The sequence below is a fragment of the Pararge aegeria genome, chromosome 10 (genome assembly GCF_905163445.1).
Source record: "Pararge aegeria chromosome 10, ilParAegt1.1, whole genome shotgun sequence".
Classification (NCBI taxonomy): domain Eukaryota; kingdom Metazoa; phylum Arthropoda; class Insecta; order Lepidoptera; family Nymphalidae; genus Pararge; species Pararge aegeria.
The window spans coordinates 18,876,670-18,889,473 of NC_053189.1; the positions used below are offsets into that span (position 1 = coordinate 18,876,670).

The window sequence follows — 12,804 nt, forward strand, 5'->3', positions numbered from 1 at the left end:
ACTCAAAAGTCAATGTCAAAACATGTTTTCTTTTAATTTGACACGTCACATATGAAACAAGTTCGATGTAATATCGTACCTAACAACTATTTCTTGGTACAAATTCAAAATTAACTTTTCATTAGTTTCACCGATCAATCTCCTTCGTGCCTTCTTCATCTACAAGACATTGGCGAAGTACCTTGTGCCCAGTTGGCACAGACAAAAGCCATAAACAAGAATTGAATTGAATATCGTACCTACTTTCTATTACCTAAAATTGCGTGTAAAACATCAGTATTTACATGATATAGTCACATTATACCTAAAATGGATGTGAGTACATAAACAGCGACATTTTTGTGTATTTAACATTTTTATGTTTTTAACCAAAACAAAACAAACTTTAATTTTGTGACAAACGTAATGATATTCTTTATATTGTTTTAGGAAAGCAATATTCCCATAGATATTAATATAGGTAAGCTGCAGGACTGGCTTGTCAGCCGGCGTCACGTACACAAAGAATGGCAGAAGAACATAATCGCAGTGAGAGAAAAGATCAACAGCGCCATTCAGGACATGCCCGCGCACGAAGACATTGCTGCGCTCCTCACCGGCAGCCACATCAACTACTTCCACTGTCTAAAAATCATTGAAATACTCAAAGAGACTGAAGCGGACACTAAGAACTTGTTCGGAAGGTACGGGTCACAAAGAATGAAGGACTGGCAAGATTTAGTGCGAAGCTATGAGAAGGATAACTTGTATTTAGCTGAGGCAGCTCAGATTTTCGTAAGGAATATTAATTATGAGATACCAGGTTTCAAAAAACAGATTGCAAAAGAAGAACAGATGCAAACTGTAAGTTAATAAGATTTTTAAACTTCTTCACTTCCATAGAGTATATGAATCCAGTAGTGGAATTCAGATGAAAACCTTGTTGAGGGTTAATGCTGATTCAAGATACTAAGGGGTTGGGAAACTAATTTTATAAGTTTGAATTTGACATAAACTTATGAGCGTAAGTGAAGGTCAAATTAAAACCTATATGAAATGCATGTGAAGCAGCATCCTCGTAAGTCTTGTTAAATTGTAATTTTGCTTACTTTTAGGATTGTGAGAAGAAACATTCAGATTATCTAAAAAATGAGGCATCTAGTAAATCAGAGTTCATGGCTTTGTGCAAACAGCTTGGCATCAAGGGAGACAAAATAAAAAGAGAATTGGTTGAAAGGCTGCAGGAGTTACCTGAAATATATGATAAGGTATGTTGAGTATTTAAGTTCAAAATATATTCACCTTATAATTTTCTGTGGAAACTAGGGTATTGTAATAGTAATACCAAGGCCAGACTTTTGAGACCATTTTAGATTAATGAACAACATAGGATAGTTGTATCATCATTGGATGATTACTGTTTATTCAATTAATTCTTCACAGATAGGCGAATCTCTGAAACCACTTCAACCTGCAATAGATTTGTACTCAGCATTCACAAAGTATATACTGGGTGATCAAGCTTCTGACCTCCTGCCGCTGCTGCAGTATGTGGTGCAGCACGGCAACACCACTGTGTACCAGTGGAGTTATGGGGAGCCACCACTGAGCATTGAGCCTGACCCCATACATATTGAGTTGGAGGATGACACACAGGGCTCGGGTGATCAGGTAAAAGTACTGTGATAAAGAGTAGAAGGTTGTTTACTAGATTCATTTTTTTTATTACTTGACTGATTTGCTTTGTAGCTAGTCCTCTCATTACTGGTTTTAATAATATTAATAATTTTGATTTAACTTAAATCTTTATTATTGTAAGAGAGTATTATGGAGTCAAGCAATCTTCTACTCTATTAATTATAATACTGTAGTTTTGGCTTCCAGCCTAGGAATTATCTTGTTATTTAGCTTTAGATTTATTAGGTTCAATTTTGACATCATATAAAGCATCAACCCATTATATTGGCCCATTACAGGGCATGGGTCTCCTCCCACAATAAGAAGTGGTTAAGGCCATAGTCCACTGCGCTGGTCCAGTGCAGATTGGTGGACTTGACATACTTTTGATAACATTATGGAGAACTCTCAGGCATGCAGGTTTACTCACAATGTTTTCATATACTAAGTTAATTAATTTGTACCAATTTGATAAATTTATTGATTGTTATGTTGTAATATATAAAATTGTCATGTAAAGATTTCTTCATCTTCATCACTACATTGTTTCAGATTGACTTTGGAGACAGCGCAGTAATTGACTTTGAGTCAGCAGATGTGTCTGCTGAGATTGACTTTGGGGATGGTGATGCTGGTGGTGAGATTGACTGGGGGAACATTGAGACTGTTACTGATGTGGTATGAATTGTTCCCTATTATTGCAGTATAAATTGCACTTATAAATTGTACTTTTTTATGTACTTTATAAAAGAGGAAAAAAAAGTTTAATTCAAAATCCGGAACGTTAAAACGCTTAGTGGCACATGTGTTTATTTTCAAAAAATGAAACTGCAAAATCTAGCAGTGAGATCAAAATTATGACATACATAATTTGGCCGTCGGAAATCCCTGCGTACCAATATCCAATATATTGTGATATCCAACTATCAGTGGCTAAGTTCTTTGTATCGTGTAGCTCTTATTTGCGTATGACGTTACAAATGCGGCCATGACACCGGCCATGTGTTTTCGTGAGATTTTTTTTTTTTTAAATGTAAATTATATCAACACGACCATCTGTTTCTGATATTTTTATGATGTTCCATGATGTTGATGACTTCGGAAGAATATATCTTATTTTGAAAATTAGTCGTCATGCTTATTCCCAAATTGGTGGGCGGAGCCGGGACGTCTCGCCGCTGCGCCAGGTAGGTCGTGTATGCAGTGAGAACAGCTGTGTGTTGTGTCAGACCGCGCCGGACGCCGCGCCCGCCTCGCCCGCCGAGAGCGGCATGGCGGTGCGGGCGGCGGGCGGCGGGGCGCGCGGCCGCGACGCGCTCAGCGTGCTGGACTGCGCGCACACCAGGAGCCGCTTCCTGGACCAGCTGCTGGAGGTGAGTGAGGCACTGGCAGCCAGTTTATAGGCAAACTATGATTTCAAAAATGCTTGAGGATATGGCCGAAATTTTCCCTAGACTTCTGCCCAACATAAATTAAACTTAATTATTGTAAGTAAAGTATTATAATACTTTTAAACAACTATTTGTTTTTCATAGCAGAAATAATAACATGTTTCAAAGTCATTGTGGATTATATAAAGAAGAAAGAATTTCAAGCAATTCTTCATATTATGACTAAAGTATATTAGAATGGCAAAAGGTGTGCAATAAAACTTTTTCTAACGTTTATAGTTTTTATCTGCGACTGCATAGCTACATGTAACTTCGTTATTCAAGAAAAGGAAAAATTTGCACTATTTAATGATGTAAAGTTCACCTTAGGGCTTCCAAGGCAGACTTCTATTGTGTTCTATGTATTTTTATAACCTTCTTCTCGTCAAAAGTGGTATGAAATTAGATATCTGTCGTGGTTTGGCGGCCAAATAAAATACATAAGTATACTCATATCTGACGTGTAACTTAAAAATGGAACGATCTTTTACTCCGAAACATGGCAACCAAGGAGGTAACTTATCCAAGGTTTTATTTGAATTTCGAACTGGCTTTTAAATAGGAAGCTGTATTGATAAAGTTCCCTTTAAATTAAAAAAAATATAAATTTAACAAGTCCATCTTCAAATAAAAAGTTCTGCCTAGGTAACTACTAAGTTTTAATGTCCGGCGACAACTAAGCATTGATGGTCTTACACATTCTTCGCTGCTGCAGTAACGTATCTACTATTAACAAATCATGTGGCACAACGCAACACTTACTTTTGTGAGTGTTCAAGTTAACGCCTAAAGAAGAGCGGCCCCAGTTGTGTCGCTCCGCTCGTGTCAGCCGCCGCCCGTCCGCAGCTGGAGTCGTTCCTGAAGATGCGGCTGTGCGAGACGCACGCGGCCAACGAGAGCCAGTCGTTCTCGCTCATCGAGCAGCTGCCCAGCGAGAGCGCGGCGGCGCTGGGCGCCATGCTGGGCGCCGTGCAGGCGGCCGCGGCCGCGCTGCTGGCGCCGCGAGTGGCGCAGCTCCACAACGTCAAGCACTCGCCCAGGTAGCGCCGGCCCCGACCCGGGCGGGACCCGTCACCGCTCACTCAAAATTACCGTCCTTTTCACTTTTTGACTTCAGAATTCATTTATTCCATTTATGCCCATTATAAGCACTTTTAAAGTCAAAGTCAAAAATATCTTTATTCAAGTAGGCCCACAGGTGGCACTTTTGATGCGTACATAAGAACCACACGGTAGTGAGATGATGGCGATAACCACATTCGTAAACTTAAAACTAAAGCTACGAGGGTTCCAAACGCATCCTGGTCTAAGAAGAAGCCCACAACGAACTTAGTCGGGTGTTTTTTTTTGTTATCACCATCTCACAATATCATTTTAAATTATTAGAAGAGCAACCTGGTTAGAGCAATAATTTACACCCAAGCTTTTTTATCGTTTACGTAGTCCTTTATACTATAATAGGACTTTTCTATAAGCTTACGTTTAATACAAACTTTGAACTTTTTAAGAGACATCTCCAAGATATCAATTGGTAGTTTATTGTAGAATTGTATGCAATTTCCTTTAAAGGAATTATGAATTTTATGTAACCTAGTATATTGCACTGTAAGTTTATTCTTACTTCTAATGTTTAAATTATTGCAGTCACATTTTTTCTTAAATTTAGAAATGTTTTTATGAACGTACATTAAATTTTCAAATATGTACTGACTATACACTGTCATTATTTTAAAATCTTTAAATTTATCTCTCAATGACTCTCTCGGACCCATTTTGTAGATAGAACGAACAGCCCTCTTCTGCAGCACGAAAATAGTGCTAATATCAGCAGCATTACCCCAAAGTAGAAAGAAAATCAAGTCTGTCTGTTTTTTAGTAACTCTACTAACGGTTCGGAAGGCAGATTTTACCGAAAAGAAGCCGGCGAGTAATTCAGCGGTCGCTCTTTTCCAACATCAATTAATCTCTAAATTTTACTGCGTCGTATAAAGTGGACAGTTGTTTAGTAAGAAAGGTAATCAAGAATAACATATGACGGTACGCAATAGTGCGTTAACATCTAAGACACTGAAGAATTGAAAGACGCCTTCATGAAGGATGCACTCTCTCATGCCAGTGGACTGCACTAAATCTCTTATTTAGAACATGCCCGCGACTACCGACACGATCCTTACCTTGTAAAAGCCTTTTAGGTGACAGACGAGAGTCCTTCCACTGTTTTCGGACTACAGAAACTCCATAATCTATCTGCTGGTCTAGTTTGTCCTCAAAATTCGTGCGTGGTTACCGAGTCAAGTTATCGAGAAAATGTTTGAAATCCCCTGGCCATCTATGGTCGTCAGTTGTTATGAGCGCCGCTAGAGTCAGTCAGTTTAGTGTACTCCTTCACTAAGAATAGCCATTTATAACCAGATTCGGGTGTTCGTAGCTGGCTATCTCGCATTGATCAAAATTAGTAAAGTTCTGCCCATCTTTAAAGGGACGGGAAGGTCATCGAAGCCCATTTTGAGGACAGGGATAATCTCTGTACACTTCGAACGCGAACGGCAACTGCCGGTAGCGACTGCCACTGCGCCTCTCGCCCGCAGATACGTGGACGTGCTGACGGGGCAGCTGCAGCAGAAGCTGAGTGCGTGCGACAAGGCGCGGCGCCGGGCGGCGCGCGAGGCCGAGCGCGCGCGGGCGGCCGCCGACCGCGCCGCCGGCCTGCGCCCGCTGCTGGCGCGCCTGCTGTCGCGCACGCAGCAGCTGCAGGCCGACGTGAGTAGCGCCCGGTGAACTATTCATCATCGGATAGAAGCAGGCGTTATTTTGCGGAATATTCCAGGATACATTGCGAAAATTGAGCTTAATTTCTCATACTCCACGTCAGCAGAAGATTCTTTATTATGTCATTTATAATTTCTTCATTCCTTATACTCCACACCGAACAGACCTTCGACGGTGTACCATCTACGCACGTTTCGCTCATAAACCGGAGCATCCTCAGATGTTAAGAAATTGTTAACTCTTATTTAACACCAAGCTGATTCTCCTGCTTTTCGCGGAGTATAGAAAATTAAGCTTAATTTTCATACTATTTTAACATTATCGACATAATATCGACCCGGCCCACTACAGGGCGCGGGTTTTAGGTTTAGGTTAGGTGGACTACCTACTACCCGTACTTAATAAGTTTAAGGGATCTCGTATCGATTAACATTAAACATTTTTACGTTGTCAATATCTGGATATTGAATTCGATTAAACATAAGTATTTTTATTCCAGATCGAGAGGGAAATATCGAAGAAGTACAAAGGAAGACCGGTCAACATCATCGGGGGCGTTAAGTTCCTATAGCGAGACAAAATAATGAGACATTTAAAAGGGAAAGCTCCCTTTGTGACAGTAATATATTTTTTATCATTGATAATACATTTTATTACATACATGATCTTGTTTCACTTAAAAATTGCGTATCCTACCTGTAACAATTGTATCAGAAAAAATAACTTAAATCAGGAAAAGCTTAAATGTTTAAAAGAGAACAAAAACAGATTTTAATTTAACTTTTGTCGTTCTGTCTGTTGACCCATCAGCCGGACACTATTAAACGGATTTAAATGCTGCTTGGTAGTCATATAGCTAAAGATTATCTGCTGTAAGTAAACCAAACTGCATTAAATACAGTATACTCAGAGTTACTATTATTTTTTAGTCCTGTGAGTTGCTTCAGCCGTGGCTTGCTACCACCTTACCGAGAAAGAATGGCTGCCAAGGAATTTAACGTTCCGGTACGATGTCTTATATAACTGCCATACCCCTATAAGTACAGCCTTAATTTTCAAGTTAATGACATTGCAATCAAAGAATAAAAAACCGACTCGAAAAAAGAAAAATTTATCAATTCGGATGTTTATGTATTTTTTATGTATTTTATAGGCATAATTGTCTTATGAAAACGGATTTGCAAAATTATTTTTTTGAGTGAAAGGGATTTATTTCGAAACAGTCTCATTAAATTTCTTAGAGCTGATTATTTGTTTCCGAGACTGCGAGAGAAAAATGACAGCAAATAAACCGCTAAACCTATGATATCGTAGCCACCAGTTTAGATGAAAGTAAGAAAATTCAAACAATAGATAAGCAAAAAAAGCCAACATCACGCGGTGTTCCCAGGCGGTCGGTCACCCATCCAAGTACTGACCGCGCCCGATGTTGCTTAACTTCGGTGATAGGACGAGAACAGGTATATTCAACATGGTATGGACGTTGGCGATAGTTATAATAAAATTTAGAAACAGAAGAAACGCAATGTGTTCTCCAATCTGATATAATGTATAATATAGAATATTCAAAGAAAATTAAAAGTGAAAACCTATATACATAATAATACTACTGTTTGCTATTTAAAAAGTGGGTCTAAAAAAATCAAATCGCAAACCTTTGTATTATGGTTGGAGGATCGAGGAGGGTCTCTTTTCAGTATTTTTGTTCGTCCAGAATTCTGTCATTTATAAATCAACTTGGAAATAATATGATTAAAATCGATTCAACAGTAGAAATTAAATCAAAATAAATAAAGGGGAAGAATATACCATCAATGTCAACGAAATTACGTACTTTTACGATGAATACGAGTATATACCTATAAAGTATTGCGTAAAATAAAGTGAGTTTCTTTTTTTTTTAAATCCCATATTTAGTATAGTTTTAAATACCGGATTATCATGTGTGTGGACTCCACATATATTTGAGAACATTATAGAGAACTCTCAGGCATGCAGGTTTCCTCACGAAGTTTTCCTTCATCGTTGAAGCAAGTAAGCATGTGAAATTTTCAAACGCTTAAGATGCACCTAACTTAGAAAAGTTGGGGTGCGTGCTGGGATTTGAACTCGGCACCCCGAAAGTGAAGTTGAAGTCCTTCCCACTGCGCTATCATTTCTTCACTAGAATTTGCTATTGCGTTATTTATATTTTTTAATTTTGTCCAATAAGACGCCAACGTCCATACCATGTTGAATACACCGGTTCTTGTCTGATCACCGAAGTTAAGCAACATCGGGCGCGGTTAGTACTTGGATGGGTGGACCGCCTGCGAACACCGCGTGATGTTGACTTTTTTTGTTTTTTTCTATTTAATCCGCTTTTTAAAGAAAGAAATGTGCGAAAGGGTTTATTTTAATTGAACAATGAAATACCTGTTATCTTTGCAAATCCCATGTAAAAACCATTATCCCCAAATGAAGATGATTTATTATACTACTGATGACATGTAGCGCTGTTTTGCTGAACTACGAGTATCAACGCCCGCACGCACCAACCGCTGGTGTCTAGTCGTTGTCCTCCGCACCGCAAGGTGTCGGTGTTCTGTGTAGCGGTGTTCGTGTCTCGCGCTATGGAGATGCGTCCGTGCGCAATCACTACCCCGCGCTTACGTTGTCAAAGCATACTTACCTGGCGTAGGGGACACCGTGATCAAGAAGGCGGTTCCTCCAGAGCGAGGCCCTTCCATTGCACTGCGGTCGGGTTGACCTCTGCGATTATCCCTAATGCGGGTAACTCGGACGTGTAATTTTTGGTAGTGGGGACTGCGTACGCGCCGTCCCCCTTTTCCCAGTCAGAGTCTTAATCACTCATAAAATGAGCTAGTCTTTCACTATTATTAAATAGCGGTCCCTCGCGACTTCGTCCGCCATGTTCAACCTTAAAGATAGTCATAAATTGTCCTAGACTGTTTGAGAATTTTAAAGAGGAAACAATTCCGTTATGTTGCTTACTTTTGTCGTTTTGGCGTAACGTTTGCCGTTTACACATCGCAAGTATCGGAATCTTTCAAAAAGGATATTTTCTGCTGTTTTTACAGCATTTCTCATTGAGTAGCGTTGTCGTTGTAGCTATTAGTCGTAGCGTGGTGTTAAATATCCCTAAGCCGATAAATAGACTGTGCGACACAAAAATAAAATCCCATTGGTAAAAACGAGGCTTACAATTGCGTTTTACTGCGGCATATAAGTGTTACTACTACAAGTAGGTATACTTGTAGTAGTAACACTGACAAGCCGTTGGCTCTTGGCTTAGCTTCTTCCTTAGTTTTGCCCACCGAACCACCAATGAAAAGATTGGTGTTATAAGTATGATGGTTATTTAACGATAATTGTTTAATGTTGCTTGGTTGAAGATGAAACCGACGTACTCCAAGTTCTCCTTTAAACCTCCAAAGTTGGTCACCTATCCATTAACTGGCCACAATATTACTAGGCCACATACCTAATATATATTTCTGGTTTATTAGCAGTCATTTGTGATATGGAATCAAAAGAAGGTATCACAAGTAAAGCGTAACCTTACTAGGTTGCGATACACAACGTGGATTGATAAATTGAACATGACATTTTAGTACCTAGTATTTTGCTCACCAGCGTGTGAGATTTCTTACCTATTCGACCGCGTGAAAGTCATTCAAAAGTACCTAATCAAAACTTTACGAGTATTTACTTTAATACTAAGAAGTAGGTAAATTGTAATATTTCTTAATTCGTAGAAGGCCCTGGAGGGCAATTTGATGCGTACATACACAATTAAAAAACATTGAAAAGTAAAAAACATAGAATGAACAATCTTCAGTTATTGAAATAAATAGGTAAATCTTTATTTGGGTAGTAAAATACGTAAAAGGCTATAGTTTTTACATCACAATTTCATTATCCGGCAACGTAAGGGTAGTAAAAATAATACGGATAGGGGTAATAATACATAGGGTAGTAATAATAATACGGGTAATATAGGAAGGGGATGCAAATGGCTTTTATCTTCCCATTTTCGACGTTTCTTCTGGATTTAACGCATTCCGGGGGTATCTGTGGGCTTTGGCCATAGCTGAAGGTGACTTGTTCGAAAATAAGTAGACTTATGATGAAAAGCCAAGGTCTAGGAATGCACAAGAGGGCCATCTGAAATAATAGTAACAATTCTTTATTTTTATTTAGTTTTATAAGCATCAGCAATCAACAGCCGATTGGCGCAGTGGGCAGCAACCCTGCTTTCTGAATCCAAGTCTGCGTCGTGGGTTCGATTCCCGCAAGTGGAAAATGTTTGTGTGATGAACACTAATGTTGTTCAGTGTTTTGGTGTCTATCTATATATTACTAGCTGTCCCGGCGAACTTCGTACCGCGGTACTTTTTAAATACTTATAATCCTATTCCGGTCTAAGAGGAATACAAAAAAATCAAATATCATAAAAATTGGTCCAGCCATTCTTGAGTTATAATGTAACTAACACAACATTATTTTATATATATAGATAAGTATTTATGTACATTTATTTATAACAAAATTTCAGTCATCTACGTACCCAAAACACAAGCTACGCTTACATTAAAGCTGGATGGCGATGTGTGTATTGTCGTAGTATATTTATTTATCGATAATAAAGCATCCCACGGTCAAATATATTAAATGTACAGAAATTTTCCAGTTACAGTTTTAATATAGATGTAACCTGGTGGTAGTGGTTTACTATCGCGTATAAACAAGAGTCCTTCACAGGGCATGCAAGGAACATGCCCTACAAAGTTCCGCACTGAGTCCTTCAACATGGTCGTAGGTGTTAAGCCACATGTGCCTCTAATTACTGTTATTGGTGTATGATATCAGTTTCAGGTTAGTTTAGGATCGCACTTAAAACAAGAATCAGCTACCTAAGTAGGTATATTAGATTTACCTTAACACATTGAATACATCTAGGTTACCATGATTTATTTTATGACAAGGTTGCTTGGAAGCATGCCGCTCCGCTTTCAGCTCACACAAGATAGAAAAATGATTGTTAATCTCTAAAATGATGTTGGAAAAGAGCAACTGCTGAGTATCTTGTCGGCTTCTTCTCGTTAAAATCTGCCTTCAGAACCGTGGTGGTAGAGTCTTTACAAATAGAGATATTCGACGATTCAGAAGTGCTTATATAAGGATACTTGAATTTTGTTACTAGATTTAATGCAGTCAAGATTTCGTAGTCGTATAAAAAAAAAAGCGAACATCTTACCGCTATCAAATAGAAAATAAATAAAGACGCGTCTTGTGATTTATTCTGTCTTCAATATCAGTTATATTTTCCGTGTAAATCGATTATCTGTTCATTTCGCTTACTAGATAAGTAACTACATAACTGCGTCCAAATGCTTGCAAATTAATCATCTGTTTGTACGGATTTTGATTTTTCCCATTCTCTGCGACGACGACCAGTTACTACTGTAGTTAAATATCGATACGGAAACTGCGGTCATAAAAATATTCATTACTGAAAGCTAGAGTTGCAACGTTCTCCAGCCGGTAATTAAAAAAATCCAGGCTTCACCGAGTATTTATTGTTATAACTCTAATTCAAAGCAATAATGTCACTTACTGATAATATTTGAGAATTGTTTCAGTAAATTTAGATTTTGATTTTCTTACCACTTACTTTTTGAGGATTGTTTTAGTTATTACATTCATTTTTTGCTTTAATGCATTAAAACGCTCCAGTTAGAGTTTCAATATAATATTGCAGACCTGGGACTTTATAATGAATAAATGTTTAGACTAAATATTTGCAAATGAAGCAAAATATTCTGTTTCTTGTGCCACATCTGTCCCTACCTAGTTGGTTTGTCCTTGACTGCACAAGTATACCTTTAATCATGTCGCTGAATAAAGTAAGAGGGTGCTCTTACTTTTAATTCCTAGATTCCTAGAAGTATACGTAACCTATTTGAAGTATTTGAGCTCCTATCAATAACTGTGGAAGCGTGTTAATCCCATTCACTAGCCTCCGTCGTACTAACGTGCGTGGAATCATTTTCCAGGTTCTATTTTCAGGTAGTCCGTGTGAGCTTTACGGTATGTCAGTGACTCTAGTATGAAATGGCACCCCACGCCGACATTAGTCGATTGTTTTCGGGTACTGAAATCCAAATATTCGGTATGAAAATATAAGAGTTTTTTTTTGTAACAGAGTAATAAAAGTCTTATTGCTACATACACCATGTACATACAGTACATCATGTCCGAGCACTTTTTTTTATCAAAAGTCATTTATTATAGTAACTATTGTTATTGTTTGTATGTCTAGTGAACTGTTTTTGTAGTCTTTCCAACTTGACTATCAGATAAAAAATATGCGTAAACAGCGCTAAGCCATAGATGTCGTTAAGTACCGGTAACATTCTTATTGTAAATTATAGATTCTTATAAACTGCTACTGTATTAGTCTTTTTAACTTGATTATAACATAAAAGTTATGCTTAATGATCACTAGAACCTAAATACTACTATGATTTATTAAGTAAAAAAAAGTTTATTTAACTCAGAACTTAGAACAATAACGTCTAATAAAGACGCAAATGGTCTTTTGGTAAAGCAATTCAAGAGAGATGTATTCACCTCGTTTGACATTGTATATGGACAAGTCACTGTAATAGTAATAATCATTTATTGCAAAATACACGTCAATAAGGTTTTACATATCGGTTTAGGGTACAGTGTTTTGCCAGTAATTTGGCATGCAATGTTACAAAATAGTTACATACGCCCAATTAATTGATGTCCAAAGAAATAAGCGAACCGGATGCAGACTAAACTGCGCCTAGGATTTAGACTATGACGTTAATTGGTTTAGATATTTGCAAACGTCGGTAGTTTGGGTGAATCGAAATGATCCCGTGCTAAGGGTCCGGCTACATACGCTAGCACCGCG

At 38.2% G+C, this 12,804-nt stretch overlaps 1 protein-coding gene, 1 long non-coding RNA gene, 1 other non-coding gene and 2 pseudogenes across 5 annotated transcripts; 3 read left to right on the forward strand and 2 right to left on the reverse strand.

The window, feature by feature from the left end:
- The first annotated feature begins 12 nt into the window (after positions 1-12).
- On the forward strand, positions 13-6,517 carry LOC120626913 (CDK5 regulatory subunit-associated protein 3). Of its 3 annotated transcripts, none has more exons than XM_039894705.1 (10): positions 13-69; positions 230-315; positions 430-843; positions 1,095-1,247; positions 1,423-1,650; positions 2,209-2,334; positions 2,886-3,029; positions 3,866-4,126; positions 5,675-5,846; positions 6,355-6,517. In XM_039894705.1, exons 2-10 carry the CDS (start codon positions 310-312, stop codon positions 6,414-6,416), a joined length of 1,566 nt encoding a protein of 521 aa, XP_039750639.1. In that variant the 5' UTR covers positions 13-69; positions 230-309; the 3' UTR covers positions 6,417-6,517. The 3 variants fall into 3 exon arrangements, with proteins under 3 accessions (XP_039750639.1, XP_039750640.1, XP_039750641.1); XM_039894706.1 differs by having other exon boundaries at positions 3,933-4,126; XM_039894707.1 differs by lacking the exons at positions 5,675-5,846; positions 6,355-6,517 and adding an exon at positions 5,566-5,657.
- Positions 6,518-7,220: 703 nt separating this feature from the next.
- On the reverse strand, positions 7,221-7,343 carry LOC120627168 (annotated as a pseudogene).
- A 726-nt stretch (positions 7,344-8,069) lies between these two features.
- Positions 8,070-8,189, forward strand: LOC120627176 (annotated as a pseudogene).
- Positions 8,190-8,518: 329 nt separating this feature from the next.
- Positions 8,519-8,680, forward strand: LOC120627169. Its single transcript, XR_005658893.1, has one exon. It is a non-coding gene; the product is annotated as a U1 spliceosomal RNA (small nuclear RNA).
- A 1,016-nt stretch (positions 8,681-9,696) lies between these two features.
- Positions 9,697-11,714, reverse strand: LOC120626967. Its single transcript, XR_005658882.1, has 2 exons — positions 11,116-11,714; positions 9,697-10,022 (listed from the first exon to the last, which is right to left on the reverse strand). It is a non-coding gene; the product is annotated as an uncharacterized LOC120626967 (long non-coding RNA).
- Positions 11,715-12,804: the final 1,090 nt, after the last annotated feature.

Coding starts and splice junctions, on each gene's coding strand:
- LOC120626913 (XM_039894705.1), top strand. Junction 844..1,094: donor AAGAAGAACAGATGCAAACT/GTAAGTTAATAA, acceptor GCTTACTTTTAG/GATTGTGAGAAGAAACATTC. Junction 1,248..1,422: donor TACCTGAAATATATGATAAG/GTATGTTGAGTA, acceptor AATTCTTCACAG/ATAGGCGAATCTCTGAAACC.